Genomic DNA, 27028 nt, shown 5'->3' with positions numbered 1-27028 from the left:
CTACTCCTTCTTCTCCTCCTCCTGCTGCTGCTCCTTCCTCCAGCGCTGCTCCTCCTCCTCCTCCTCCTCATCAGCCGCCCTCAGGCTCTGCTCCAGCTCCTCGGGAACCTTCACCTCCAGCAGGTTCTCCATGCCCGCCTCGGGCTCGTCCCCAATCAGCACCTACAGGGGTGGGGGGGGGGGGAGAACCCAAAAAAAACCCCAAAGTTTAACCCCAAAAGTGCTGCTCGAAGAGCCAAAAGTGCTCGTTGAACCCCAAAAGTGCTCGTTGAACCCCAAAAGTGCTGCTTGGAACCCAAAAAGTGCTGCTTGGAACCCAAAATTCCTCATTGAACCCCAAAAGTGCTGCTTGGAACCCAAAAGTGCTGCTTGGAACCCAAAATTCCTCATTGAACCCCAAAAGTGCTGCTTGGAACCCAAAAGTGCTGCTTGGAACCCAAAATTCCTCATTGAACCCCAAAATTCCTCATGGGAACCCCCAAAAACCTCATTTAACCCCAAAAAGTCTTCATTGAACACCAAAAGTCCTGCTTGGAACCCCAAAAATCCTCATTTAACCCCAAAATTCCTTCTCAAAGCACCAAAATTCCTCATTGAAACCTGAAAGTCCTCATTGAACCCCCAGAAGTCCTGATTGAACCCCAAAATTCCTTCTCAAAGAGCCAAAAATCCTCATGAACCCCAAAATTCCTTCTCAAAGCCCCAAAAATCCTCTTTTAACCCCTTAAATCCCTACTTAAACCTCCAAAATTCCTTCCCAAACCCCAAAATTCCTTCTCAAACCCCCAAAACTCCTCATTGAACCCCAAAAGTCCTCATTGAACCCCAAAAACCCTCATGGAAAACCCCAAAATTCCTCATGGAAACCCCCAAAGTTCCTCATTTAACCCCAAAAAATCCTCATTTAACCCCAAAAAATCCACATTTAACCACAAAAAGTCCTCACTGAACCCCAAAATTCCTTCTCAAAGAGCCAAAAATCCTCATTGAACCCAAAATTCCTTCTCAAACCCCCCAAAATTCCTCATTTAACCCCAAAATTCCCATGGAACCCCCCAAAATTCCTCATTTAACCCCAAAAAATCCTCATTTAACCCCAAAAAATCTACATTTAACCACAAAAAGTCCTTACTGAACCCCAAAATTCCTTCTCAAAGCCCCAAAATTCCTCATTCAACCACAAAATTCCTCATTGGAACCCCAAAATTCCTCATTGAACCCCCAAAATTCCTCATGGAACCCCTTAAATTCCTGCTCAAACCCCCTAAATCCTCTCAAACCCCCTAAATCCCTTCTCAAACCCCCAAAACTCCTCCTGGGAACCCCCAAAACTCCTCATTGAACCCCAAAATCCCTCATTGAACCCCAAAATCCCTCATTGAACCCCAAAATTCCTCATTGAACCCCTTAAATTCCTGCTCAAACCCCTAAATTCCTTCTCAAACCCCCAAAAATTCCTCCTGGGAACCCCCAAAACTCCTCATTGAACCCAAAACTCCTCATTTAACCCCAAAATCCCTCATTGAACCCCAAAATCCCTCATTGAACCCCCAAAATTCCTCATTGAACCCCTTAAATTCCTGCTCAAACCCCCTAAATTCCTTCTCAAACCCCCAAAACTCCTCCTGGGAACCCCCAAAACTCCTCATTGAACCCCAAAATTCCTCATTGAACCCCAAACTCCTCATTGAACCCCAAAATTCCATATGGAACCCCTTAAATCCCTTCTCAAACCCCTCAAACTCCTCCCGGGAAGCCCCAAAATTCCATCCCGAACCCCAAAATTCCCTCTCCCGTCCCGGCTCACCTGGATGAGCTGGCGGCAGGCGCGGAGCACCCCTGGGTGCTGCTCCCACCCGTGGAGCTCCCGCAGCACCGGGAAGGCGCCTCGGGATCGCAGCTGCAGCCGCCCCGGAGCCGTGGCCGAGAGCTGCGGGGAGGGAAAGGGGGGGTTGGACCCCAAAAGTGACCATTGGACCCTAAAAGTGGTCATTGGACCCCTAAAGTGGTCATTGGATCCCAAAAGTGGTCACTGAACCCCAAAATTCCTGCTTGGAACCCAAAAATCCTCAGTGAAACCTAAAAGTGACCATTGAACCCCAAAAGTGACCATTGGACACTAAAAGTGACCATTGAACCCTAAAAGTGACCACTGAACCCAAAAGTGGCCAATTAACCCCAAAAGTGACCATTGGACCCTAAAAGTGACCAATGAACCCCAAAAGTGGCCAATTAACCCCAAAAGTGACCATTGGACCCTAAAAGGGCTCATTGAACCCAAAAGTGACCAATGAACCCCAAAAAGTGACCATTGGACACCAAAAGGGCTCACTGAACCCCAAAAGTGGTCATTGGACCCTAAAAGTGACCATTGGACACCAAAAGGGCTCATTGGACCCTAAAAGTGACCATTGGACCCTAAAAGTGGTCATTGGAGCCCAAAAGCGACCATTGGACACTAAAAGTGACCATTGAACCCTAAAAGTGACCACTGAACCCCAAAAGTGGCCAATTAACCCCAAAAGGGACCATTGGACACTAAAAGGGCTCATTGAACCCCAAAAGTGACCATTGAAGCCCAAAAGTGACCAATGAACCCCAAAAGTGACCATTGGACACCAAAAGGGCTCACTGAACCCCAAAAGTGGTCATTGGACCCTAAAAGTGGTCATTGGAGCCCAAAAGCGACCATTGGACACTAAAAGTGACCATTGAACCCTAAAAGTGACCAATGAAGCCTAAAAGTGACCAATGAACCCCAAAAGTGACCATTGGACCCTAAAAGGGCTCATTGAGCCCCAAAAGTGACCAATGAACCCTAAAAGTGACCATTGGACCCTAAAAGTGGTCACTGAAACCCAAAAGGGACCATTGACACCAAAAGTGACCATTGGACACCAAAAGTGACCATTGGACCCCAAAAGTGGTCATTGGACCCCAAAAGGACCACTGGATCCTAAAAGTGACCATTGGACCCTAAAAGGGCTCATTGAACCCCAAAAGGGACCAATGGACCCCAAAAGTGACCATTGGATCCTAAAAGTGACCGTTGGACCCCAAAAGTGACCAATGAACCCCGAAGTGACCATTGGACCCTAAAAGTGACCACTGGACCCCAAAATTCCTGCTTGGAACCCAAAAATCCTCATTGAACCCCAAAAGTGCTCATCAAACCCTAAAGGTGGTCATTGGACACTAAAAGTGACCACTGGACCCTAAAAGGGCTCATTGAACCCCAAAAGTGCTCAGTGAACCCTAAAAGTGGTCACTGGACACCAAAATTCCTCATTCAACCCCAAAATTCCTTCTCAAACCCCCAAAAGTGGTCACTGGACACCAAAAGTGACCATTAAACCCCAAAAGTGACCAATGAACCCCAAAAGTGACCATTGGACCCCAAAAGTGACCATTGGACCCTAAAAGGGCTCATTGGACCCCCAAAAGTGGTCACTGAACCCCAAAAGTGGTCATTGAACCCCAAAAGTGACCATTGAACCCCAAAAGTGGTCACTGAACCCTAAAAGTGGTCATTGGACCCCAAAAGTGACCATTGGACCCTAAAAGTGACCAATGAACCCCAAAAGTGACCATTGGACCCCAAAATTCCTTCTCAAAACCCAAAATTCCTCCTGGAACCCCAAAACTCCCCCTGAACCCCCCCCAGCTCCCAGCCCGGCCATTCCCAGATTCCCAACGCCCAAAATCTCCCGAAAAAACCCCAAAAATTCTCCCAAAAAAAACCCCAAAGTCCCCAAAAAATCAAAAAAAAATCCCCAAAAATCCCCTAAAAATTACCCCAAAAAATCCCTAAAAAATTCCAAAAAAATCCCCAAAGAATCCCCAAAAAATCCCCCAAAATAAATCCCCAAAAATTCCCAAAAAATCCCCAAAAATTACCCAAATATTCCACAAAAAATCCCCAAATATTCCACAAAAAATCCTAAAAAAATCACCAAAAATTCCCCAAAAAAATCTCCAAAAATTCCCAAAAATTATCCAAAAAATCCCCAAAGATCCCCAAAAATTCCCCAAAAAATTCCCCAAAATTCCAAAAAAAACCCCCACAAATCCTCCAAAAAACCCCAAAAAATCCCCAAAAAAATCCCCAAAATTCCCCTAAAAATCCCAAAATTCCCCTAAAAATCCCCAAATCCCCCCAAGGTCCCAAAAGCCCCGGATTTTGCCCCAAATCCCCACCAGCAGCAGCGTTTCCAGCAGCATCCCGGCGGATCTGCGGCTCCTCCTCGCGCCAAAATCCCCGAAGTCCCCAAAAAATCCCCAAAAGTCCCTCCAAAAATCCAAAAAAAAATCCCCCAAAATTCCCCAAAAAATCCCAAAAAAATCCCCCCAAATCTCCCAAAAAATCAAAAAAAAAATCGCAAAAAAATCCCCAAAATTCCCAAAAAAATCCCCGAAAAAACCACAAAGAATCCCAAAAATTATCAAAAAATTCCCCAAAATTCCAAAAAAATCCCCAAAAAATTCTCCAAAAAATTCCCAAAAAATCACCCAAATATTCCCAAAAAATTCCCAAAAACATCCCAAATAATGCCCCAAAATCCCCAAAATCCCCCCAAAAATTCCCAAAAAATCCCCAAGAATTCCCCAGAATTCTCCAAAAGTTCCCAATAAAATCCCCCAAAATTCCCCCAAAAATCCCCCAGAATTACCCAAAAGATCTCCAAAGAATCCCCCAAAAAAACCCAAAATTCCTCAAAAAAATAAAAAAAAATCTCCAAAGATTCCCCAAAAATCCCCAAAAAATTCCCCAAAAATCCCCAAAAATTCCCCAAAAAAATCCCAAAAATTCCCCCCAAATTTTCCCCAAAAATCCCAAAAAAATCCCCAAAGATTCCCCAAAAATTATCCAAAAATTCCCCAAAATTCCCCCAAAAAATCCCCCAAAAATCAAAAAAAAATCAAAAAAAATCCCTAAAAATCCCCCAAATCCCCCCAAAGTCCCCAAAGCCCCGGATTTTGCCCCAAATCCCCACCAGCAGCAGCGTTTCCAGCAGCATCCGGCGGATCTGCGGCTCCTCCTCGCGCCAAAAACCCCAAAGTCCCCCAAAAAATCCCCAAAAAATCCTCCAAAAATCCAAAAAAATCCCCCAAAATTCCTCAAAAAATCCCAAAAAAATCCCCCCAAATCTCCCAAAAAATCAAAAAAAAAAATCCCAAAAAAATCCCCAAAATTCCCAAAAAAAATCCCCGAAAAAACCACAAAGAATCCCCAAAAATTATCAAAAAATTCCCCAAAATTCCAAAAAAATCCCCAAAAATTCTCCAAAAAATTCCCAAAAAAATCCCCAAATATTCCCAAAAAATTCCCAAAAACATCCCCAAATAATGCCCCAAAATCCCCAAAAATCCCCCCAAAAATTCCAAAACCATCCCAAGAATTCCCCAAAATTCCCCAAAAATTCCCAATAAAAACCCCCAAAATTCCCCCAAAAATCCCCAAAAATTACCTAAAAAATCTCCAAAGAATCCCCAAAAAAACCCCAAAATTCCTCAAAAAATAAAAAAAAAATCCCCAAAGATTCCCCAAAAATCCCCAAAAAATTCCCCAAAAAAATCCCAAAAATTCCCCCCAAATTTTCCCCAAAAAAAACCAAAAAAATCCCCAAAGATTCCCCAAAAATTATCCAAAAATCCCCAAAAATTCCCAAAAAAAATCCCCAAAAATTCCCCCCAAAAAATCTCCAAAATATCTCCAAAAATCCCCCGAAATTCCCCATAAAACTTCCTAAAAGTTCCCAAAAATTCCCCCAAAAAATCCCCAAAAAATCCCAAAAAATCCCCCAAAAATCCCCCAAATCCCCCCAAAGTCCCCAAAGCCCCGGATTTTGCCCCAAATCCCCACCAGCAGCAGCGTTTCCAGCAGCATCCGGCGGATCTGCGGCTCCTCCTCGCGCCAAAATCCCCAAAATCCCCCAAAAAATCCCCCAAAAAATCTCCCAAAAATCCCAAAAAATCCACCCAAAAAATCCCCAAAAGTTCCCCAAAATCCCCAAATATTCCCAAAATTTAAAAAAAAATCCCCCAAAATTCCCAAAAAATCAAAAAAAATCCCAATTCCCCAGAAACCCCCCAAAAAATCTCAAAAAATCCCCCAAAAAATCTCAAAAAATCCCCCAAAAAATCCGCAAAAATCCCCAAAAAATCCCCAAATAAACCCAAAAATTTCCCCAAAAATTCCAAAAAAAATCTCAAAAAATCTCCCAAAAATTCCCAAAATTCCCCCCAAAAATCCGCAAAAAAATTCTCCAAGAATTCCCCAAAACTCCCAAAAATTCCCAAAAAATTCCCAAATATTCCCAATAAAATCCCCCAAAATTCCCCAAAAAATCCCCAAAAATTACCCAAAAAATTACCCAAAAATCTCCCAAAATTCAAAAAAAATTCCCTAAAAATCCCAAAAAATTCCCCAAAATATCCCCAAAAATTATCAAAAAATTCCCAAAAATTAAAAAAAAATCCAAAAAAAAGCCCAAAAAATCCCCCAAAAAAATCCCAAAAAATCCCTAAAAATCCCCAAATCCCCCCAAAGTCCCCAAAGCCCCGGATTTTGCCCCAAATCCCCACCACCAGCAGCGTTTCCAGCAGCATCTGGCGGATCTGCGGCTCCTCCTCGCGCCAAAATCCCCAAAGTCCCCCCAAAAAATCCCCAAAAAATCCCCCAAAATTCCCATTAACAAAATCCCCCCAAAAATCCCCAAAAATTATCAAAAAATTCCCCAAAAAATCCCCAAAAAATCCCCAAAATCTCCCCAAAAAATCCCCCAAATTTCCCCAAAAAATCTCAAAAACCCCCAAAAATTATCAAAAAATTCCCCCAAAATTCCCCAAAAATCCTCAAAAAATCCCCCAAAAATCCCCAAAAAATCTCCCAAAAGTCCCCAAAAAAATCCCCCAAAAATCCCCCAAAAAATCTCCCAAAAATCCCAAAAAAAATCCCCCAAAAATCTCCAAAAAAATCCCCAAAATCCCCAAATATTCCACAAAAAATCCAAAAAAATCACCAAAAATTCCCCAAAAAATCCCAAAAAATTCCCAAAAATTATCCAAAAAATCCCCGAAGATCCCCAAAAATTCCCCAAAAAATTCCCCAAAATTCCATAAAAATCCCCCAAAATTCCCCAAAAAAAAAACCTATAAATCCCCCAAAAAACCCCAAAAAATCCCAAAAAAAATCCCCAGAATTCCAAAAAAAATCCCCCAAATCCCCCCAAAGTCCCCAAAGCCCCGGATTTTGCCCCAAATCCCCACCAGCAGCAGCGTTTCCAGCAGCATCCGGCGGATCTGCGGCTCCTCCTCGCGCCGCTGCTCCGGGGGCAGGAACTGCAGCTCCGGGGGCAGCTCTGCAAGGGCACCAAAACCCCTCAGAAATCCCAAAACGGCCCCAAATCCGCCCTGAGGGCAGCAGCAAGGGCTGCTGGGAGCCTGAAAGGGGGGACTGGACCCCAAAAGTGGAGATTTGACACCAAAAGTGCTCCTTGAACCCTAAAACTGACCATTGAACCCTAAAAGTGGAAATTTAACACCAAAAGTGCTCCTTGAACCCTAAAAGTGGTCATTGAACCCCAAAAGTGGTCATTGAAACCCAAAAGTGCTGCTTGGAACCCAAAAACCCTCACTGAACCCTAAAATTCCTGTCTAGAACCCCAAAAGTGCTCCTTGAACCCCAAAAGTGCTCATTGAACCCTAAAAGTGGTGACTGAACGCTAAACGTCCTCATTTAACCCCAAAACCCTCATTGAACCCCAAAAGTGCTCATTGAACCCTAAAAGTGACCATTGAACCCTAAAAGTGCTCACTGAATCCCAAAATTCCTCATTCAACCCCAAAATTCCTCATTTGACCCCAAAAGTGCTCCTTGAACCCCAAAAGTGACCACTGAACCCCAAAATTCCACATTTAACCCTAAAAGTGCTCATTGAACCCTAAAAGTGGTGATTGAACCCTAAAAGTGCTCAGTGAACCCCAAAATTCCTGCTTGGAACCCAAAAATCCTCATTTAACCCCAAAAGCGGTCATTGAATCCTAAAAGTGTTCACTGGACCCCAAAATTCCTCATTCAACCCCAAAATTCCTCATTTGACCCCAAAAGTGACCATTGAACCCCAAAAGTGCTGCTCCAAGCCCCAAAATCCTCATTGAACCCCAAAATTGCTGCTCAAATCCCCAGAAGTGCTGCTTGGAACCCCAAAAGTGCTCATGGGAACCCCCAAAAGTGCTCAGTGAACCCCAAAATTCCACATTTAACCCTAAAAGTGCTCAGTGAACCCCAAAATTCCTGCTTGGAACCGAAAAACCCTCATTGAACCCCAAAAGTGGTCAGTGAACCCCAAAAGTGGTCATTGAACCCCAAAATTCCTCATTGAACCCCAAAATTCCTCACTGAACCCCAAAAGTGCTCCTTGAACCCTAAAAGTGACCATTGAACCCTAAAAGCGGTGCTTGGAACCCAAAATTCCTCATTTAACCCCAAAACCCTCATTGAACCCCAAAAGTGCTCATTGAACCCCAAAAGTGACCATTGAACCCTAAAAGTGCTCACTGAATCCCAAAATTCCTCATTCAACCCCAAAATTCCTCATTTGACCCCAAAAGTGCTCCTTGAACCCCAAAAGTGATCACTGAACCCCAAAAGTGGTCCTTGAACCCCAAAAATGGTGATTGAACCCCAAAAATGGTCACTAAAGCCCAAAATTCCTCATTGAACCCCAAAATTCCTCACTGAACCCCAAAAGTGGTGATTGAACCCCAAAAGTGCTCCTTGAACCCCAAAAGTGGTGATTGAACCCCAAAAGTGCTCCTTGAACCCCAAAATTCCTTTTCAACCCCTCTAAAATCCTCATTGAACCCCAAAAGTGCTCATGGGAACCCCCAAAAGTGGTCATTGAACCCCAAAACTCCTCATTTAACCCCAAAATTCCTCATTGAACCCCAAAAGTGCTCATGTGAACCCCAAAATTCCTCATTTGACCCCAAAAGTGCTCATTTGACCCCGAAAGTGCTCCTTGAACCCCAAAATTCCTGCTTGGAACCAAAAAACCCTCATTGAACCCCAAAAGTGACCATTGAACCCCAAAATTCCTCATTTGACCCCAAAAGTGCTCCTTGAACCCCAAAATTCCTTCTCAACCCCTCTAAAATCTTCATTGAACCCCAAAACGTCCTCATTTAACCCCAAAATTCCTGCTCAAAGCCCCAAAATTCCTCATTTGACCCCAAAAGTGCTCCTCAAAACCCCAAAATTCCTCATTTCACCCCAAAATTCCTTCTCGAACTCCCCAAGTGGTCCCTGACCCCAAAAAGTCCTGCTTGGATCCCCCAAATCCTCAAAAATCCCCAAAATTCCCCAAAATTCCCCCAAAAATCCCCAAATTCCCCAAAAAAATCCCCAAAAAATCCCCAAAAATTCCCTGAAAAATCCCCAAAAAATCCCCAAAAATTCCCTGAAAAATCCCCAAAATTCCCACAAAAATCCTCAAAAAAATCCCGAAAATATCCCCCAAAAAAATCCCGAAAATATCCCCAAAAAATCCCCAAAATTCCCCAAAAAATCCCCAAAACTCCTTCTCAAAGCCCCAAAATGCCCCAAAATTCCCCAAAAATCCCCAAAAATCCCCAAAATTTCCCCAAAAATCCCCCAAAAATCCCTTAAACTCCCCAAAAAAAACGCCAAAAAATCTCCAAACTCCCCAAAAAATCCATTAAAAATCCCCCAAATTCCCCAATCCCCAAAGATCCCAAAAAACCTCCCCAAAATTCCCCAAAAAATCCATTAAAAAATCCATAAAAAATCCCCAAAATTCCCCAATCCCCAAAAATCCCAAAAAACATCCCCAAAATTCCCCAAAATATCCATAAAAAATCCATTAAAAATCCCCAAAATTCCCAAACAAATCCATAAAAAATCCATAAAAAATCCCCAAAATTCCCCAAAAAATCCAAAAAAAATCCATAAAAAATCCCCAAAATTCCCAAACAAATCCATAAAAAATCCCCAAAATTCCCCAAAAAATCCAAAAAAATCCCCAAAATTCCCCAAAAAATAAAAAAAAAATCCCCAAAATTCCCAAAAAAATCCATAAAAAATCCATTAAAAATCCCCAAAATTCCACAAAAAATCCACAAAAAATCGCCAAAATTCCCCAAAAAATCCATAAAAAATCCCCAAAATTCCCAAAAAAATCCATTAAAAATCCATTAAAAATCCCCAAAAAATCCATAAAAAATCCATAAAAAATCCATTAAAAATCCATAAAAAATCCAAAAAAAAATCCCCAAAATTCCCCAAAAAATCCAAAAAAAATCCATAAAAAATCCCCAAAATTCCCAAAAAAATCCATAAAAAATCCATAAAAAATCCATTAAAAATTCCCCAAAAAATCCAAAAAAAATCCCCAAAAATCCCGCAAAAATCCCCAAAAAATCCATAAAAAATTCCCCAAAAATCCCGCAAAAATCCCCCAAAAAATCCATTAAAAATTCCCCAAAAAATCCCAAAAAAATCCCCAAAAAAATCCATTAAAAATTCCCCAAAAAATCCCAAAAAAATCCCCAAAATTCCCCCAAAAAAAAAAAAAATCCCAAAGAATCCCCAAAAAATCCATAAAAAATCCACAAAATTCTCAAAAAAATCCATAAAAAATCCCAAAAAATCCCGCAAAAATCCATAAAAAATCCATAAAAAATTCCCCAAAAATCCCGCAAAAATCCCCAAAAAAATCCATTAAAAATTCCCCAAAAAATCCCAAAAAAATCCCCAAAATTCCCAAACAAATCCATAAAAAATCCCCAAAATTCCCCAAAAAATCCCCAAAATTCCCCAAAAAATAAAAAAAAAAATCCCCAAAATTCCGCAAAAAATCCATAAAAAATCCACAAAATTCTCAAAAAAATCCAAAAAAATCCCCAAAAATCCTGCAAAAATCCCCAAAAAAGTCCATTAAAAATTCCCCAAAAAATCCCCAAAAATCCCCAAAATTCCCAAAAAAATCCATAAAAAATCCATTAAAAATTCCCCAAAATTCCCCAAAAAAACCATTAAAAAACCATTAAAAATTCCCCAAAAAATCCATTAAAAATCCATTTAAAATTCCCCAAAAAATCCAAAAAAACACCCTAAAAATCCCCAAAAAATCCAAAAAAATTCCCCAAAAACCCCAAAAATCCCCAAAATCGCCCAAAGTGCCCCAAATCCCCCCGAACGTCGCACTCACGCTCCATCTCGTGCGGGAAAAAATTCAAAAAAAATTCCCAAAATTCCCCAAAAAATCCAAAAAAAATTCCCCAAAATTCCCAAAAAAATCCATAAAAAATCCATTAAAAATTCCCCAAAAAATCCATTAAAAATCCATAAAAAAATCCCCAAAATCCCCCAAAAAATCCATAAAAAATTCCCCAAAAATCCCGCAAAAATCCCCAAAAAAATCCATTAAAAATTCCCCAAAAAATCCCAAAAAAATCCCCAAAATTCCCCAAAAAATAAAAAAAAAAATCCCAAAAAATCCCCAAAAAATCCATAAAAAATCCCCAAAATTCCCCAAAAAATCAAAAAAAAACCCCCAAAATTCCCAAAAAAATCCATTAAAAAATCCATAAAAAATCCCAAAAAAAATCCATTAAAAATCCGTAAAAAATCCATAAAAAATCCATTAAAAATCCATAAAAAATCCAAAAAAAATCCATTAAAAATCCCCAAAATTCCCAAAAAAATCAAAAAAAAAATCCCAAAAAAATCCCCAAAAAAATCCCCAAAATTCCCCAAAAAATCCAAAAAAAAATTCGCAAAATTCCCCAAAAAATCCCAAAAATTCCCCAAAAAATCCCAAAAATCCCCAAAATCGCCCAAAGCGCCCCAAATCCCCCCGAAGGTCGCACTCACGCTCCATGTCGTGCGGGAAAAAATTCAAAAAAAATTCCCAAAATTCCCCAAAAAATCCAAAAAAAATTTCCCAAAATTCCCAAAAAAATCCATAAAAAATCCATTAAAAATTCCCCAAAAAATCCATAAAAAATCCATAAAAAAATCCCCAAAATCCCCCAAAAAATCCATAAAAAATTCCCCAAAAATCCCGCAAAAATCCCAAAAAAAATCCATAAAAAATTCCCCAAAAAATCCCCAAAAAATCCCCAAAATTCCCCAAAAAATAAAAAAAAAATCCCAAAAAATCCCCAAAAAATCCATAAAAAATCCACAAAATTCCCCAAAAAATCCAAAAAAAAATCCCCAAAATTCCCAAAAAAATCCATAAAAAATCCATAAAAAATCCATTAAAAATCCATTAAAAATCTATTAAAAATCCATAAAAAATCCAAAAAAAATCCAAAAAAAATCCCCAAAATTCCCAAAAAAATAAAAAAAAAAAATCCCAAAAAAATCCCAAAAAAATCCCCAAAATTCCCCAAAAAAATCCAAAAAAAAATCCCCAAAATTCCCCAAAAAATCCAAAAAAAAATCCCCAAAATTCCCCGAGAAATAAAAAAAAAATTTGCAAAATTCCCCAAAAAATCCCCAAAATTCCCCAAAAAATCCCAAAAATCCCCAAAATCGCCCAAAGTGCCCCAAATCCCCCCGAACGTCGCACTCACGCTCCATCTCGTGCGGGAAAAAATTCAAAAAAAATTCCCAAAATTCCCCAAAAAATCCAAAAAAAATTCCCCAAAATTCCCCAAAAAATCCATAAAAAATCCATTAAAAATTCCCCAAAATTCCCCAAAAAATCCATTAAAAATCCATTAAAAATTCCCAAAAAAATCCATAAAAAATCCATTAAAAAATTCCCAAAATCCCCCAAAAAATCCATAAAAAATTCCCCAAAAATCCCGCAAAAATCCCCAAAAAAATCCATTAAAAATTCCCCAAAAAATCCCCAAAATTCCCCAAAAAATAAAAAAAAAATCCCCAAAAATCCCCAAAAAATCCATAAAAAATCCCCAAAATTCCCCAAAAAATCAAAAAAACCCCCCCAAAATTCCCAAAAAAATCCATAAAAAATCCATAAAAAATCCCCAAAAAATCTATTAAAAATCCATAAAAAATCCAAAAAAAATCCAAAAAAAATCCCCAAAATTCCCAAAAAAATCAAAAAAAAAATCCCAAAAAAATCCCAAAAAAATCCCCAAAATTCCCCAAAAAAATCCAAAAAAAAATCCCCAAAATTCCCAAAAAAATCCAAAAAAAAATCCCCAAAATTCCCCGAGAAAGAAAAAAAAAATTTGCAAAATTCCCCAAAAAATCCCCAAAATTCCCCAAAAAATCCCAAAAATCCCCAAAATCGCCCAAAGTGCCCCAAATCCCCCCGAACGTCGCACTCACGCTCCATCTCGTGCGGGAAAAAATTCAAAAAAAATTCCCAAAATTCCCCAAAAAATCCAAAAAAAATTCCCCAAAATTCCCAAAAAAATCCATAAAAAATCCATTAAAAATTCCCCAAAATTCCCCAAAAAATCCATAAAAAATCCATTAAAAATTCCCAAAAAAATCCATAAAAAATCCATTAAAAAATTCCCAAAATCCCCCAAAAAATCCATAAAAAATTCCCCAAAAATCCCGCAAAAATCCCCAAAAAAATCCATTAAAAATTCCCCAAAAAATCCCCAAAATTCCCCAAAAAATAAAAAAAAAATCCCAAAAAATCCCCAAAAAATCCATAAAAAATCCCCAAAATTCCCCAAAAAATCAAAAAAACCCCCCCAAAATTCCCAAAAAAATCCATAAAAAATCCATTAAAAATCCCCAAAAAATCTATAAAAAATCCATAAAAAATCCATTAAAAATCCATAAAAAATCCAAAAAAAAATCCATTAAAAATCCCCAAAATTCCCCAAAAAATCAAAAAAAAAATTCGCAAAATTCCCCAAAAAATCCCAAAAATTCCCCAAAAATCCCCAAAATCCCCAAAATCGCCCAAAGCGCCCCAAATCCCCCCGAATGCCGCACTCACGCTCCATCTCGTGCGGGGGCAGCTCCTCGGGGCCGGCGAGCGGCAGCAGCAGCAGCGGCAGCAGCTCCAGCTCCGGGCTCAGCAGCCACGCGTGGTGCTCTGGCAATTCCAGAGGGGAAATGGGATCCCAAATCCCACCCCAAACCCTGGAAATGGGGATCCCAAATCCCCACTCTAAACTCTGGGAATGGGGATCCCAAATCCCATCCCACAAACCCATCCCAAACCCTGGGAATGGGATCCCAAATCCCAGCCCCAAACCCATCCCACAAACCCTGGGAATGGGGATCCCAAATCCCGGCCCTGATCCCATCCCAAATCCCACAGGGATGGCGATCCCAAATCCCGGCCCAACCCTGGGAATGGGATCCCAAATCCCAGCCCCAAACCCATCCCACAAACCCTGGGAATGGGGATACCAAATCCCGGCCCTGATCCCATCCCAAATCCCACAGGGATGGCGATCCCAAATCCCGGCCCAACCCTGGGAATGGGATCCCAAATCCCATCCCACAAATCCTGGGAATGGGGATCCCAAATCCCATCCCACACCCTGGGAATGGGGATCCCAAATCCCAGCCCACAAACCCGTCCCAAACCCTGGGAATGGGATCCCAAATCCCAGCCCAAACCCTGGGAATGGGGATCCCAAACCCCATCCCAAACCCATCCCAAAAACCCTGGGAATGGGGATCCCAAATCCCACCCCAAATCCTGGGAATGGGGATCCCAAATCCCACCCCAAACCCTGGGAATGGGATCCCAAATCCCAGCCCTGATCCCATCCCAAATCCTGGGAATGGGGATCCCAAATCCCGGCCCTGATCCCATCCCAAATCCTACAGGGATGGCGATCCCAAATCCTGGCCCAAACCCTGGGAATGGGATCCCAAATCCCATCCCACAAATCCTGGGAATGGGATCCCAAATCCCACCCCAAATCCTGGGAATGGGGATCCCAAATCCCGGCCCTGATCCCATCCCAAATCCCACAGGGATGGCGATCCCAAATCCCGGCCCAACCCTGGGAATGGGATCCCAAATCCCATCCCACAAATCCTGGGAATGGGGATCCCAAATCCCATCCCACACCCTGGGAATGGCGATCCCAAATCCCAGCCCACAAACCCGTCCCAAACCCTGGGAATGGGATCCCAAATCCCAGCCCAAACCCTGGGAATGGGGATCCCAAACCCCATCCCAAACCCATCCCAAAAACCCTGGGAATGGGGATCCCAAATCCCACCCCAAATCCTGGGAATGGGGATCCCAAATCCCACCCCAAACCCTGGGAATGGGATCCCAAATCCCAGCCCTGATCCCATCCCAAATCCTGGGAATGGGGATCCCAAATCCCGGCCCTGATCCCATCCCAAATCCCACAGGGATGGCGATCCCAAATCCCGGCCCAAACCCTGGGAATGGGATCCCAAATCCCACCCCAAACCCTGGGAATGGGATCCCAAATCCCATCCCACAAATCCTGGGAATGGGGATCCCAAATCCCACCCCAAATCCTGGGAATGGGGATCCCAAATCCCCACCCTAAACTCTGGGAATGGGATCCCAAATCCCAGCCCACAAATCCTGGGAATGGGATCCCAAATCCCAGCCCTGATCCCATCCCAAATCCTGGGAATGGGGATCCCAAATCCCGGCCCTGATCCCATCCCAAATCCCACCACGATGGCGATCCCAAATCCCGGCCCAAACCCTGGGAATGGGATCCCAAATCCCATCCCACACCCTGGGAATGGGGATCCCAAATCCCATCCCACACCCTGGGAATGGGGATCCCAAATCCCACCACAAATCCTGGGAATGGGATCCCAAATCCCACCCACAAATCCTGGGAACGGGATCCCAAATCCCAGCCCTGATCCCATCCCAAATCCTGGGAATGGGATCCCAAATCCCACCCCAAACCCTGGGAATGGGATCCCAAATCCCAGCCCTGATCCCATCCCAAACCCTGGGAATGGGATCCCAAATCCCAGCCCACAAACCCGTCCCAAACCCTGGGAATGGGATCCCAAATCCCAGCCCAAACCCTGGGAATGGGGATCCCAAACCCCATCCCAAACCCATCCCACAAACCCTGGGAATGGGATCCCAAATCCCACCCCAAATCCTGGGAATGGGGATCCCAAATCCCACCCCAAACCCTGGGAATGGGATCCCAAATCCCATCCCACAAACCCTGGGAATGGGATCCCAAATCCCATCCCACAAATCCTGGGAATGGGGATCCCAAATCCCATCCCACAAATCCTGGGAATGGGGATCCCAAATCCCATCCCACAAATCCTGGGAATGGGATCCCAAATCCCATCCCACAAACCCGTCCCAAACCCTGGGAATGGGATCCCAAATCCCAGCCCAAACCCTGGGAATGGGGATCCCAAACCCCATCCCAAACCCATCCCACAAACCCTGGGAATGGGGATCCCAAATCCCACCCCAAATCCTGGGAATGGGATCCCAAATCCCACCCCAAACCCTGGGAATGGGGATCCCAAATCCCACCCCAAATCCTGGGAATGGGGATCCCAAATCCCACCCCAAATCCTGGGAATGGGGATCCCAAATCCCAGCCCACAAACCCTGGGAATGGGATCCCAAATCCCAGCCCAAATCCTGGGAATGGGATCCCAAATCCCAGCCCACAAACCCTGGGAATGGGATCCCAAATCCCATCCCACAAACCCATCCCAAATCCTGGGAATGGGATCCCAAATCCCAGCCCTGATCCCATCCCACAAATCCTGGGAATGGGGATCCCAAATCCCGGCCCTGATCCCATCCCAAACCCTGGGAATGGGGATCCCAAATCCCACCCCAAACCCTGGGAATGGGGATCCCAAATCCCACCCCAAATCCTGGGAATGGGGATCCCAAATCCCAGCCCACAAACCCTGGGAATGGGATCCCAAATCCCAGCCCACAAACCCTGGGAATGGGATCCCAAATCCCCACCCCAAACCCATCCCAAACCCACATCCTGGGAATGGGGATCCCAAATCCCGGCCCTGATCCCAAATCCACAGGGATGGGAAATCCTGGGAATTCCTTAAAACTGCAAAAAACCCTGGGAATTCCTTAAATCTAAAAAAGGAGCAGAAATTCCTTAAACCTGGAAAAATCAGGGAATTCCTTAAATCTGGAAAAAGGAACAGGAATTCCTTAAAGCTGGAAAAAATCAGGGAATGCCTCAAAGTTGGGGGAAAAAATCAGGGAATTGCTTCAACCTAAAATAGGGCAGGAATTCCTGAAAGCTGGAAAAAAACCAGGGAATTCTTTAAACCTGGAAAAACCCTGGGAATTCCTTAAAGCTGGAAAAAGGGGCAGGAATTCCTTAAAGCTGGAAAATCCAGGGAATTCCTTAAATCTAAAAAAGGGGCAAGAATTCCCTAAACCTGGAAAAAGAGGCAGGAATTCCTCAAATGTGAAAAAAACCAGGGAATTCCTTAAAGCTGGAAAATCCCAGGAATTCCTTAAACCTGGAAAAAAACCCGGGAATCCCTGTGCTCCTGTCCCTGTTCCCTGCCAGCAGATCCCGCTCCGGGATCCCCCCTGGATCCCTCCAATCCCAATTTTCCTGGGATCAGCCCCTCGGTCTCTCCCAGAAACTCTCCCAGCCCCATTCCCACGTTCCCAACCCCAAATTCTCGGGATCAGCCACTCCCAGGAACTCTCCCAGCCCATTCCCAACCCCATTCCCACATTCCCAACCCCAAATTCCCGGGATCAGCCGCTCCCAGGAACTCTCCCAGCCCATTCCCAGCCCCATTCCCCCATTCCCAGCCCCATTCCCAGCCCCATTCCCCCATTCCCAGCCCCATTCCCAGCCCCATTCCCCCATTCCCAGCCCCATTCCCAGCCCATTCCCAGCCCCATTCCCCCATTCCCAGCCCATTCCCAGCCCATCCCCAGCCCCATTCCCCCATTCCCAGCCCATTCCCAGCCCATCCCCAGCCCCATTCCCGCATTCCCAGCCCCATTCCCGCATTCCCAGCCCATCCCCAGCCCATTCCCAGCCCCATTCCCAGCCCATTCCCAGCTCATTCCCAGCCCATTCCCAGCCCCATTCCCATTCCCGCATTCCCAGCCCCATCCCCAACCCCATTCCCAGCCCCATTCCCACATTCCCAGCCCATTCCCACATTCCCAGCCCATCCCCAGCCCATTCCCACATTCCCAGCCCCATTCCCCGCCTTCCCATTCCCACATTCCCAGCCCCATCCCCAGCCCCATTCCCAGCCCATTCCCACATTCCCAGCCCCATTCCCGCCTTCCCATTCCCACATTCCCAGCCCCATCCCCAGCCCCATTCCCAGCCCCATTCCCACATTCCCAGCCCATTCCCAGCCCCATTCCCGCATTCCCAGCCCCATTCCCACATTCCCAGCCCCATTCCCAGCCCCACTCCCACATTCCCAGCCCATTCCCACATTCCCAGCCCATTCCCAGCCCCATTTCCAGCCCCATTCCCAGCCCATTCCCAGCCGCATTCCCGCCTTCCCATTCCCACATTCCCAGCCCCATTCCCAGCCCCATTCCCAGCCCCATTCCCACATCCCCAGCCCCATTCCTGCATTCCCAGCCCCATTCCCAGCCCCATTCCCACATCCCCAGCCCCATTCCTGCATTCCCAGCCCCATTCCCAGCCCCATTCCTGCATTCCCAGCCCATTCCCAGCCCATTCCCATTCCCGCATTCCCAGCCCATTCCCACATTCCCAGCCCCATTCCCGCCTTCCCAGCCCCATTCCCAGCCCCATTCCCACATTCCCAGCCCCATTCCCACATTCCCAGCTCATTCCCAGCCCCATTCCCAACCCCATTCCCAGCCCCATTCCCACATTCCCAGCCCATTCCCAGCCCCATTCCCACATTCCCAGCCCCATTCCCGCATCCCCAGCCCCATTCCCAGCCCATTCCCAGCCCCATTCCCACATCCCCAGCCCCATTCCCGCATTCCCATTCCCACATTCCCACCCCCATTCCCAGCCCCATTCCCCCACTCCCAGCCCCATTCCCACCTTCCCATTCCCGCATTCCCAGCCCCATTCCCAGCCCCATTCCCAGCCCCATTCCCAGCCCCATTCCCGCCTTCCCATTCCCACATTCCCAGCCCCATCCCCAGCTCCATTCCCACATTCCCAGCCCATTCCCACATTCCCAACCCCATTCCCACATTCCCAGCCCATTCCCACATTCCCAGCCCCATTCCCGCATTCCCATCCCCAGCCCCATTCCCCCATCCCCAGCCCCATTCCCAGCCCCATTCCCCCATTCCCAGCCCATTCCCAGCCCCATTCCCAGCCCCACTCCCACATCCCCAGCCCCATTCCCGCATTCCCATTCCCACATTCCCACCCCCATTCCCAGCCCCATTCCCCCACTCCCAGCCCCATTCCCACCTTCCCATTCCCGCATTCCCAGCCCCATCCCCAGCCCCATTCCCACATTCCCAGCCCATTCCCACATTCCCAGCCCCATTCCTGCATTCCCAGCCCCATTCCCAGCCCCATTCCTGCATTCCCAGCCCATTCCCAGCCCATTCCCATTCCCGCATTCCCAGCCCATTCCCACATTCCCAGCCCCATTCCCGCCTTCCCAGCCCCATTCCCAGCCCCATTCCCACATTCCCAGCCCCATTCCCACATTCCCAGCTCATTCCCAGCCCCATTCCCAACCCCATTCCCAGCCCCATTCCCACATTCCCAGCCCATTCCCAGCCCCATTCCCACATTCCCAGCCCCATTCCCGCATCCCCAGCCCCATTCCCAGCCCATTCCCAGCCCCATTCCCACATTCCCAGCCCCACTCCCGCATTCCCATTCCCACATTCCCACCCCCATTCCCAGCCCCATTCCCCCACTCCCAGCCCCATTCCCACCTTCCCATTCCCGCATTCCCAGCCCCATTCCCAGCCCCATTCCCAGCCCCATTCCCGCCTTCCCATTCCCACATTCCCAGCCCCATCCCCAGCTCCATTCCCACATTCCCAGCCCATTCCCACATTCCCAACCCCATTCCCACATTCCCAGCCCATTCCCACATTCCCACCCCCATTCCCACCCCCATTCCCAGCCCCATTCCCCCATTCCCAGCCCATTCCCACATTCCCAGCTCATTCCCCCATCCCCAGCCCCATTCCCACCCCCATTCCCACATCCCCAGCCCATTCCCCCATTCCCAGCCCCACCCCCATTCCCATTCCCACCCCCCCAGCCCCACCCCCAGCCCCATTCCCCATTCCCATTCCCCCATTCCCGGATTTTACCGTGCTGGAAGCAGCAGTTCCGCAGAGCCCCCAGGACCCCGCGCCGCAGCTCGGCCGAGCCCGGGCCCCGCACCAGCGGCAGCAGCCGCGGCAGCACCGCCCTGGGGGGGGCACGCCCGTCACACGGGCACCCCCATTCCCACTTCTTTTCCCAAGTTTTCCCACTTTTTTCCCAATTTTTCCCCCTTTTTTCCCGATTTTTCCCCCTTTTTTCCCAATTTTTCCCACTTTTTTCCCCGATTTTCCCCTTTTATTCCCCATTTCCCCCTTTTTCCCGATTTTTCCCACTTTTTTCCCGATTTTTCTCCCTTTTTTCCCAAGTTTTCCCCCTTTTTTCCCAAGTTTTCCCCTTTTTCCCGAGTTTTCCACATCTTTTTCCCAAGTTTTCCACATTTTTTCCCAATTTTTCCCACTTTTTTCCCGATTTTTCCACCCCTTTTTCCCAAGTTTTCCACACTTTTTTCCCAAGCTTTCCCAATTTTTTCCCGATTTTTCCCACTTTTTTCCCAAGTTTTCCCACTTTTTTCCCCGATTTTCCCCTTTTATTCCCCATTTCCCCCTTTTTTCCCGATATTTCCACCCCTTTTTCCCAAGTTTTCCACTTTTTTCCCAATTTTTCCCAATTTTTTCGCAATTTTTCCCACTTTTTTCCCAAGTTTTCCCCCTTTTTTCCCAATTTTACCCCCTTTTTTCCCAATTTTTCCCCCTTTTATCCCAAGTTTTCCCACTTTTTTCCCCGATTTTCCCCTTTTATTCCCCATTTCCCCTTTTTTCCCGATTTTTCCACCCCTTTTTCCCAATTTTTCCCACTTTTTTCCCAAGTTTTCCCCCTTTTTTCCCAAGTTTTCCCACTTTTTTCCCGATTTTCCACCCTTTTTTCGCAATTTTTCCCCCCTTTTTCCCAAGTTTTCCACACTTTTTTCCCAATTTTTCCCAATTTTTCCACACTTTTTTCCCAATTTTTCCCACTTTTTTCCCGATTTTCCACCCTTTTTTCGCAATTTTTCCCACTTTTTTCCCAAGTTTTCCACACTTTTTTCCAATTTTTCCCAATTTTTCCACACTTTTTTCCCAATTTTTCCCACTTTTTTCCCAATTTTTCCACCCCTTTTTCCCAAGTTTTCGCCCTTTTTTCCCAATTTTTCCCCTTTTTCCCGAGTTTTCCACATTTTTTCCCAATTTTTCCCACTTTTTCCCGAGTTTTCCACACTTTTTTCCCAATTTTTCCCCCTTTTTTCCCAAGTTTTCCCACTTTTTTCCCAATTTTTCCCACTTTTTCCCGAGTTTTCCACACTTTTTTCCCAATTTTTCCCACTTTTTTCCCAAGTTTTCCACACTTTTTTCCCCTTTTCCCCCCTTTTATTCCCCATTTCCCCCTTTACCCCCAATTTTTCCACCCTTTTTTCCCAATTTTTCCCCCCTTTTTTCCCACTTTTTTCCGCCCTTTGTCCCAATTTTCCCCCCTTTTTCCCACTTTTTTTCCCAAGTTTTCCCACTTTTTCCCAATTTTTCCCCCTTTTTTTCCAAGTTTTCCCACTTTTTTCCCGATTTTCCCCTTTTTTCCCCGATTTTTCCACCCTTTTTCCCAAGTTTTCCCACTTTTTTCCCAAGTTTTCCCCTTTTATTCCCCATTTCCCCCTTTTTCCCGATTTTTCCACACTTTTTTCCCGATTTTCCCACTTTTTTCCCAAGTTTTCCCACTTTTTTCCCAAGTTTTCCCAATTTTTTCCCGATTTTTCCTGCTTTTTTCCCGATTTTTCCCCCTTTTTTCCCAAGTTTTCCCCCTTTTTTCCCAAGTTTTCCCCTTTTTCCCGAGTTTTCCACACCTTTTTCCCAAGTTTTCCCCCTTTTTTCCCAATTTTTCCCCTTTTTCCCGATTTTTCCACATTTTTTCCCAATTTTTCCCACTTTTTTCCCAAGTTTTCCCACTTTTTTCCCCGATTTTCCCCTTTTATTCCCCATTTCCCACTTTTTTCCCAATTTTTCCCCCTTTTTTCCCAAGTTTTCCACCCCTTTTTCCCAAGTTTTCCACACTTTTTTCCCAATTTTTCCCCCTTTTTTCCCAAGTTTTCCCACTTTTTTCCCAAGTTTTCCCACTTTTTCCCGAGTTTTCCACACTTTTTTCCCAAGTTTTCCCAATTTTTTCCCGATTTTTCCAGCTTTTTTCCCGATTTTTCCCCCTTTTTTCCCAAGTTTTCCCCTTTTTCCCGAGTTTTCCACACCTTTTTCCCAAGTTTTACCCCTTTTTTCCCAATTTTTCCCCTTTTTCCCGATTTTTCCACATTTTTTCCCAATTTTTCCCACTTTTTTCCCGATTTTTCCACCCCTTTTTCCCAAGTTTTCCACACTTTTTTCCCAATTTTTCCCACTTTTTTCCCGATTTTTCCCACTTTTTTCCCAAGTTTTCCCACTTTTTTCCCCGATTTTCCCCTTTTATTCCCAATTTTCCCCGATTTTTCCCGCTTTTTTCGCAATTTTTCCCACTTTTTTCCCAAGTTTTCCCCCTTTTTTCCCAAGTTTTCCCCTTTTTCCCAAGTTTTCCCACTTTTTCCCAATTTTTCCCACTTTTTTCCCAATTTTTCCCACTTTTTCCACCCCTTTTTCCCAAGTTTTCCATACTTTTTTCCCGATTTTTCCCCCTTTTTCCCAATTTTTCCCACTTTTTTCCTGATTTTCCACCCCTTTTTCCCAAGTTTTCCCCTTTTTTCCCAATTTTTCCCCCTTTTTTCCCAAGGTTTCCATCCTTTTATTCCCCATTTTCCCCCTTTTTATTCCCCATTTTTCCCCCTTTTTTCCCACTTTTTTCCCAATTTTCCACCCCTTTTTCCCAATTTTTCCACACTTTTTTCCCAAGTTTTCCCACTTTTTTCCCAATTTTTCCCCCTTTTGTCCCCAATTTTCCCTTTTATTCCCCATTTTCCCCCTTTTATTCCCCATTTCCCAATTTTTCCCCCCTTTTTTCCCAATTTTTCCCACTTTTTTCCCAAGTTTTCTCCTTTTTTCCCAATTTTTCCATCCTTTTATTCCCAATTTTCCCCCTTTTTATTCCCCATTTTTCCTCCTCTTATCCCCATTTTTCCCCCTTTTTTTCCCAAGTTTTCCCACTTTCTTCCCAATTTTTCCACCCTTTTTCCCGATTTTTCCACACTTTTTTCCCAATTTTTCCCACTTTTTTCCCCCTTTTGTCCCCAATTTTCCCTTTTATTCCCCATTTCCCCCCTTTTATTCCTGATTTCCTCCTTTTATTCCCAATTTTCCCCTTTTTTCCCAATTTTTACCCCTTTATCCCAATTTTTTCCCACTTTTTCCCAAGTTTTCCCCCTTTTTTCCCAAGTTTTCCCACTTTTTTCCCAAGTTTTCCCTTTTTTCCCAATTTTTCCATCCTTTTATTCCCAATTTTCCCCCTTTTTATTCCCCATTTTCCCCCCTTTTTTCCCAATTTTTCCACCCTTTTTTCCTGATTTTTCCACGCTTTTTTCCCAATTTTTCCCACTTTTTTTCCCACTTTTTCCCCCTTTTGTCCCCAATTTTCCCTTTTATTCCCCATTTTCCCCCTTTTATTCCCCATTTCCCAATTTTTCCCCCCTTTTTTCCCAATTTTTCCCACTTTTTTCCCAATTTTTCCCACTTTTTTCCCAATTTTTCCATCCTTTTATTCCCAATTTTCCCCCTTTTTATTCCCCATTTTTCCTCCTCTTATCCCCATTTTTCCCCCTTTTTTCCCAAGTTTTCCCACTTTCTTCCCAATTTTTCCACCCTTTTTCCCGATTTTTCCCGATTTTCCCACACGTTTTTCCCAATTTTTCCCACTTTTTCCCCAATTTTTCCCACTTTTTGCCCCTTTTGTCCCAAATTTTCCCTTTTATTCCTCATTTCCCCCCTTTTATTCCCCATTCTCCCTCTTTTATTCCCGATTTCCCCCTTTTATTCCCCATTTCCCAATTTTTCCCCCTTTATCCCAATTTTTTCCCTTTTTTTCCCAATTTTTCCCCCCTTTTTTCCCAATTTTTCCCACTTTTTCCCAGTTTTCCCCCTTTTTCCCATCCTTTTATGCCCAATTTTCCCCCTTTTTAGTCCCCATTTTTCCCCCTCTTATCCCCATTTTTCCCCCCATATTCCCAATTTTCCCCCCTTTTTTCCCAATTTTTCCACCCTTTATTCCCCATTTTCCCCCTTTTACCCCCAATTTTCCCTCTTTCATTCCCAATTCCCCCTTTTATTCCCAATTTTCCCCCTTTTTTCCCAATTTTTCCACACTTTTTTCCCAAATTTTCCACCCTTTTCCCCCTTTTTTCCCCATTTTTCCCACTTTTTTCCCGATTTTCCCACTTTTTTCCCCATTTTCCCCCTTTTGTCCCCAATTCTCCCCCTTTTATTCCCCATTTTCCCCTTTTTTCCCAATTTTTCCCACTTTTATCCCATTTTCCCCCCCTTATCCCAATTTTTCCCCTTTTACCCCCAATTTTCCCACTTTTATTCCCCATTTTCCCCCTTTGAGCCCAATTTTCCCCATTTTATTCCCCATTTCCCCCTTTTATCCCAGACTTTCCCCCTTTTATCCCAAATTTCCCCCCTTTTATCCCAATTTTCCTTTTATCCCCACTTTCCCCCTTTTTTCCCATTTTCCACACCCTTTTAACCCAATTTTTCCCTTTTATTCCCAATTTTCCCCTTTTATTCCCCAATTTCCCCATTTTATCCCAATTTTCCACCCTTTTTTCCCAATTTTTCCTCCTTTTTTCCCAATTTTCACTTATTTCCCAAGTTTTCCACCTTTTATTCCCCATTTTCCCCCCTTTTATTCCGCATTTTTTCCCACCCTTTTATCCCAATTTTTCCCTTTCATCCCAGATTTTCCCCCTTTTATTCCCGATTTTTCCCCCTTTTATCCCCAATCTTCCCCTTTTATCCCCGATTTTCCCCCTTTTTTCCCAGGTTTCCCCCTTTTATTCCCGATTTTCCCCATTTCATGCCCAATTTTCCCCATTTTATTCCAGATTTTTCCCCCTTTTATCCCAATTTTCCCCCATTTTAGCCCCATTTTCCCCCTTTTATCCCCATTTTTCCCCTTTTTTCCCTCACCAGCAGCGCTCCAGCGGCTCCCCAGAGCCCCCACGACCCCGGCTCAGCTCCCGCCCCAGCGGGACACTCCCAGTCACACTTCCCTCCCTTTTAGCCCCATTTTCCCCCTTTTATTCCCCATTTTTCCCTCTTTTATGCCCAATTTTCCCCTTTTATCCCAGATTTTCCCCCTTTTACCCCCGATTTTCCCTCACCGGCAGCGCTCCAGCAGCTCCGCAGAGCCCCCACGACCCCGGCCCAGCTCCTTCCCCACCGGGACACTCCCGCTCACCCTTCCCACCCTTTTAGCCAAATTTTTCCCCCTTTAATCCCAATTTTCCCCCTTTTATTCGCCATTTTCCCCCCTTTTATGCCCAATTTTCCCCTTTTATTCCCGATTTTCCCTCACCGGCAGCGCTCCAGCGGCTCCGCAGAGCCCCCACGACCCCGGCTCAGCTCCCGCCCCAGCGGGACACTCCCGATCACCCTTACCACCCTTTTAGCCCCAGTTTTCCCCATTTTATCCCCATTTTTCCCCCTTTTATCCCCATTTCCCCTCTTTTTAGCCCAATTTTCTCCCCTTTTATCCCCATTTTCCCCCTTTTTTCCCTCACCAGCAGCGCTCCAGCGGCTCCCCAGAGCCCCCACGACCCCGGCTCAGCTCCCGCCCCAGCGGGACACTCCCGCTCACACTTCCCTCCCTTTTATCCCCAATTTTTCCCCCTTTTAGCCCAATTTTCCCTCTTTTATTCCCGATTTTTCCCTCTTTTATGCCCAATTTTCCCCCTTTTATTCCCGATTTTCCCCATTTTTCCCCTTTTTTCCCTCACTGGCAGCGCTCCAGCAGCTCCGCAGAGCCCCCACGACCCCAGCTCAGCTCCCGCCCCAGCGGGACACTCCCGCTCACCCTTCCCACCCTTTTATCCCCAATTTCCCCCCTTTAGCCCCAATTTCCCCCCTTTTACCCCCGATTTTCCCTCACCGGGAGCGATCCATCAGCACTCGGCGGCCCTCGGGCGCTTGGCTGAGGTTGCAGAGCAGCGCCCCGAGCTCCTCCGGGGGCCGGGCCCCGCTCAGCGCCCTCAGCAGCGGCTCCGCGCCGGGGCCCAGCGCCCGCAGCACCCGCGGGGCCGCGCCGGGCTCGCGGCTCAGGTTGGCCAGGAGCCCGCAAACGGCTCCGGAGCTCGGGAGAAGCGGCAGCAACGGCGGCAGAGCCGCGAGAAGCGGCTCCAGCGCCGCGGGCTCGGCGGACGCGTTCACCAGAGCGGCCAAGGCCGTGTGGGCACCGCGCGAGGCCGAGGCGGCCATGGCGGCCAAGGCCGATAAGGCCGCGGGGTTGGAGGCCAGCAGCGCCCGGCCTGAGGCGCTGCCGGACAGAGCCAGCGCGGCCTCGGCTGCTTCGGGAGCGGCGGGAGAGGACGGGGAGAGCAGCGCCGTGAGCTCCGACAGCGCCGTGGCCGCCGCGGCCTCGCTGCTCGCCTCCGCCATCGCCGCGGCTTCCTTCGTCTCCGCCGCCATGGCGCCGCGTCGCTTGGCAACGGAGAGATTGACGGGTGCAACAGCCAATCAGCGCCGGGAACACGGAGAGGGTGTGGGAACGAGCCAATGGGGTGCGGGTACGCTACCGGAAAGGGAGGGACATTGGGAGAGAGGTGTGGAGGTGAGGGAGGGTTGTACGGGAAAGCGGCGGCCGGTCCCTCACACACGGAGACATTTAGGCC

The 27028-nt window shown here is 45.8% G+C and overlaps 1 protein-coding gene across 4 annotated transcripts; it reads right to left on the bottom strand.

The window, feature by feature from the left end:
- HGH1 (HGH1 homolog) lies at nucleotides 1-26825 on the bottom strand. Of its 4 annotated transcripts, XM_068999092.1 has the most exons (6): nucleotides 26290-26825; nucleotides 20247-20347; nucleotides 13959-14057; nucleotides 7270-7361; nucleotides 1808-1930; nucleotides 1-162 (listed from the first exon to the last, which is right to left on the bottom strand). In XM_068999092.1, exons 1-6 carry the CDS (start codon nucleotides 26823-26825, stop codon nucleotides 1-3), a joined length of 1113 nt encoding a protein of 370 aa, XP_068855193.1. The 4 variants fall into 4 exon arrangements, with proteins under 4 accessions (XP_068855193.1, XP_068855195.1, XP_068855194.1 ...); XM_068999094.1 differs by lacking the exon at nucleotides 7270-7361; XM_068999093.1 differs by lacking the exon at nucleotides 20247-20347 and having other exon boundaries at nucleotides 13959-14104.
- Between the last annotated feature and the right edge of the window lie 203 nt (nucleotides 26826-27028).

Source organism: Aphelocoma coerulescens, unplaced genomic scaffold (genome assembly GCF_041296385.1).
Source record: "Aphelocoma coerulescens isolate FSJ_1873_10779 unplaced genomic scaffold, UR_Acoe_1.0 HiC_scaffold_221, whole genome shotgun sequence".
Lineage (NCBI taxonomy): Eukaryota > Metazoa > Chordata > Aves > Passeriformes > Corvidae > Aphelocoma > Aphelocoma coerulescens.
This window is presented reverse-complemented; position numbering and strand designations above follow the sequence as displayed.

Excerpts from the sequence above, each read along its gene's own strand:
- HGH1 (XM_068999092.1), bottom strand. The coding sequence starts at position 26,825 with ATGGCGGCGGAGACGAAGGAAGCCGCGGCGATGGCGGAGGCGAGCAGC. Across the intron at positions 20,348-26,289 it reads GTGCTGATGGATCGCTCCCG|GGCGGTGCTGCCGCGGCTGC; the intron begins GTGAGGGAAAAT and ends TGCCCCCCCCAG. Across the intron at positions 7,362-13,958 it reads GCCCCCGCACGAGATGGAGC|AGCTGCCCCCGGAGCTGCAG; the intron begins GTGAGTGCGGCA and ends GTGCCCTTGCAG.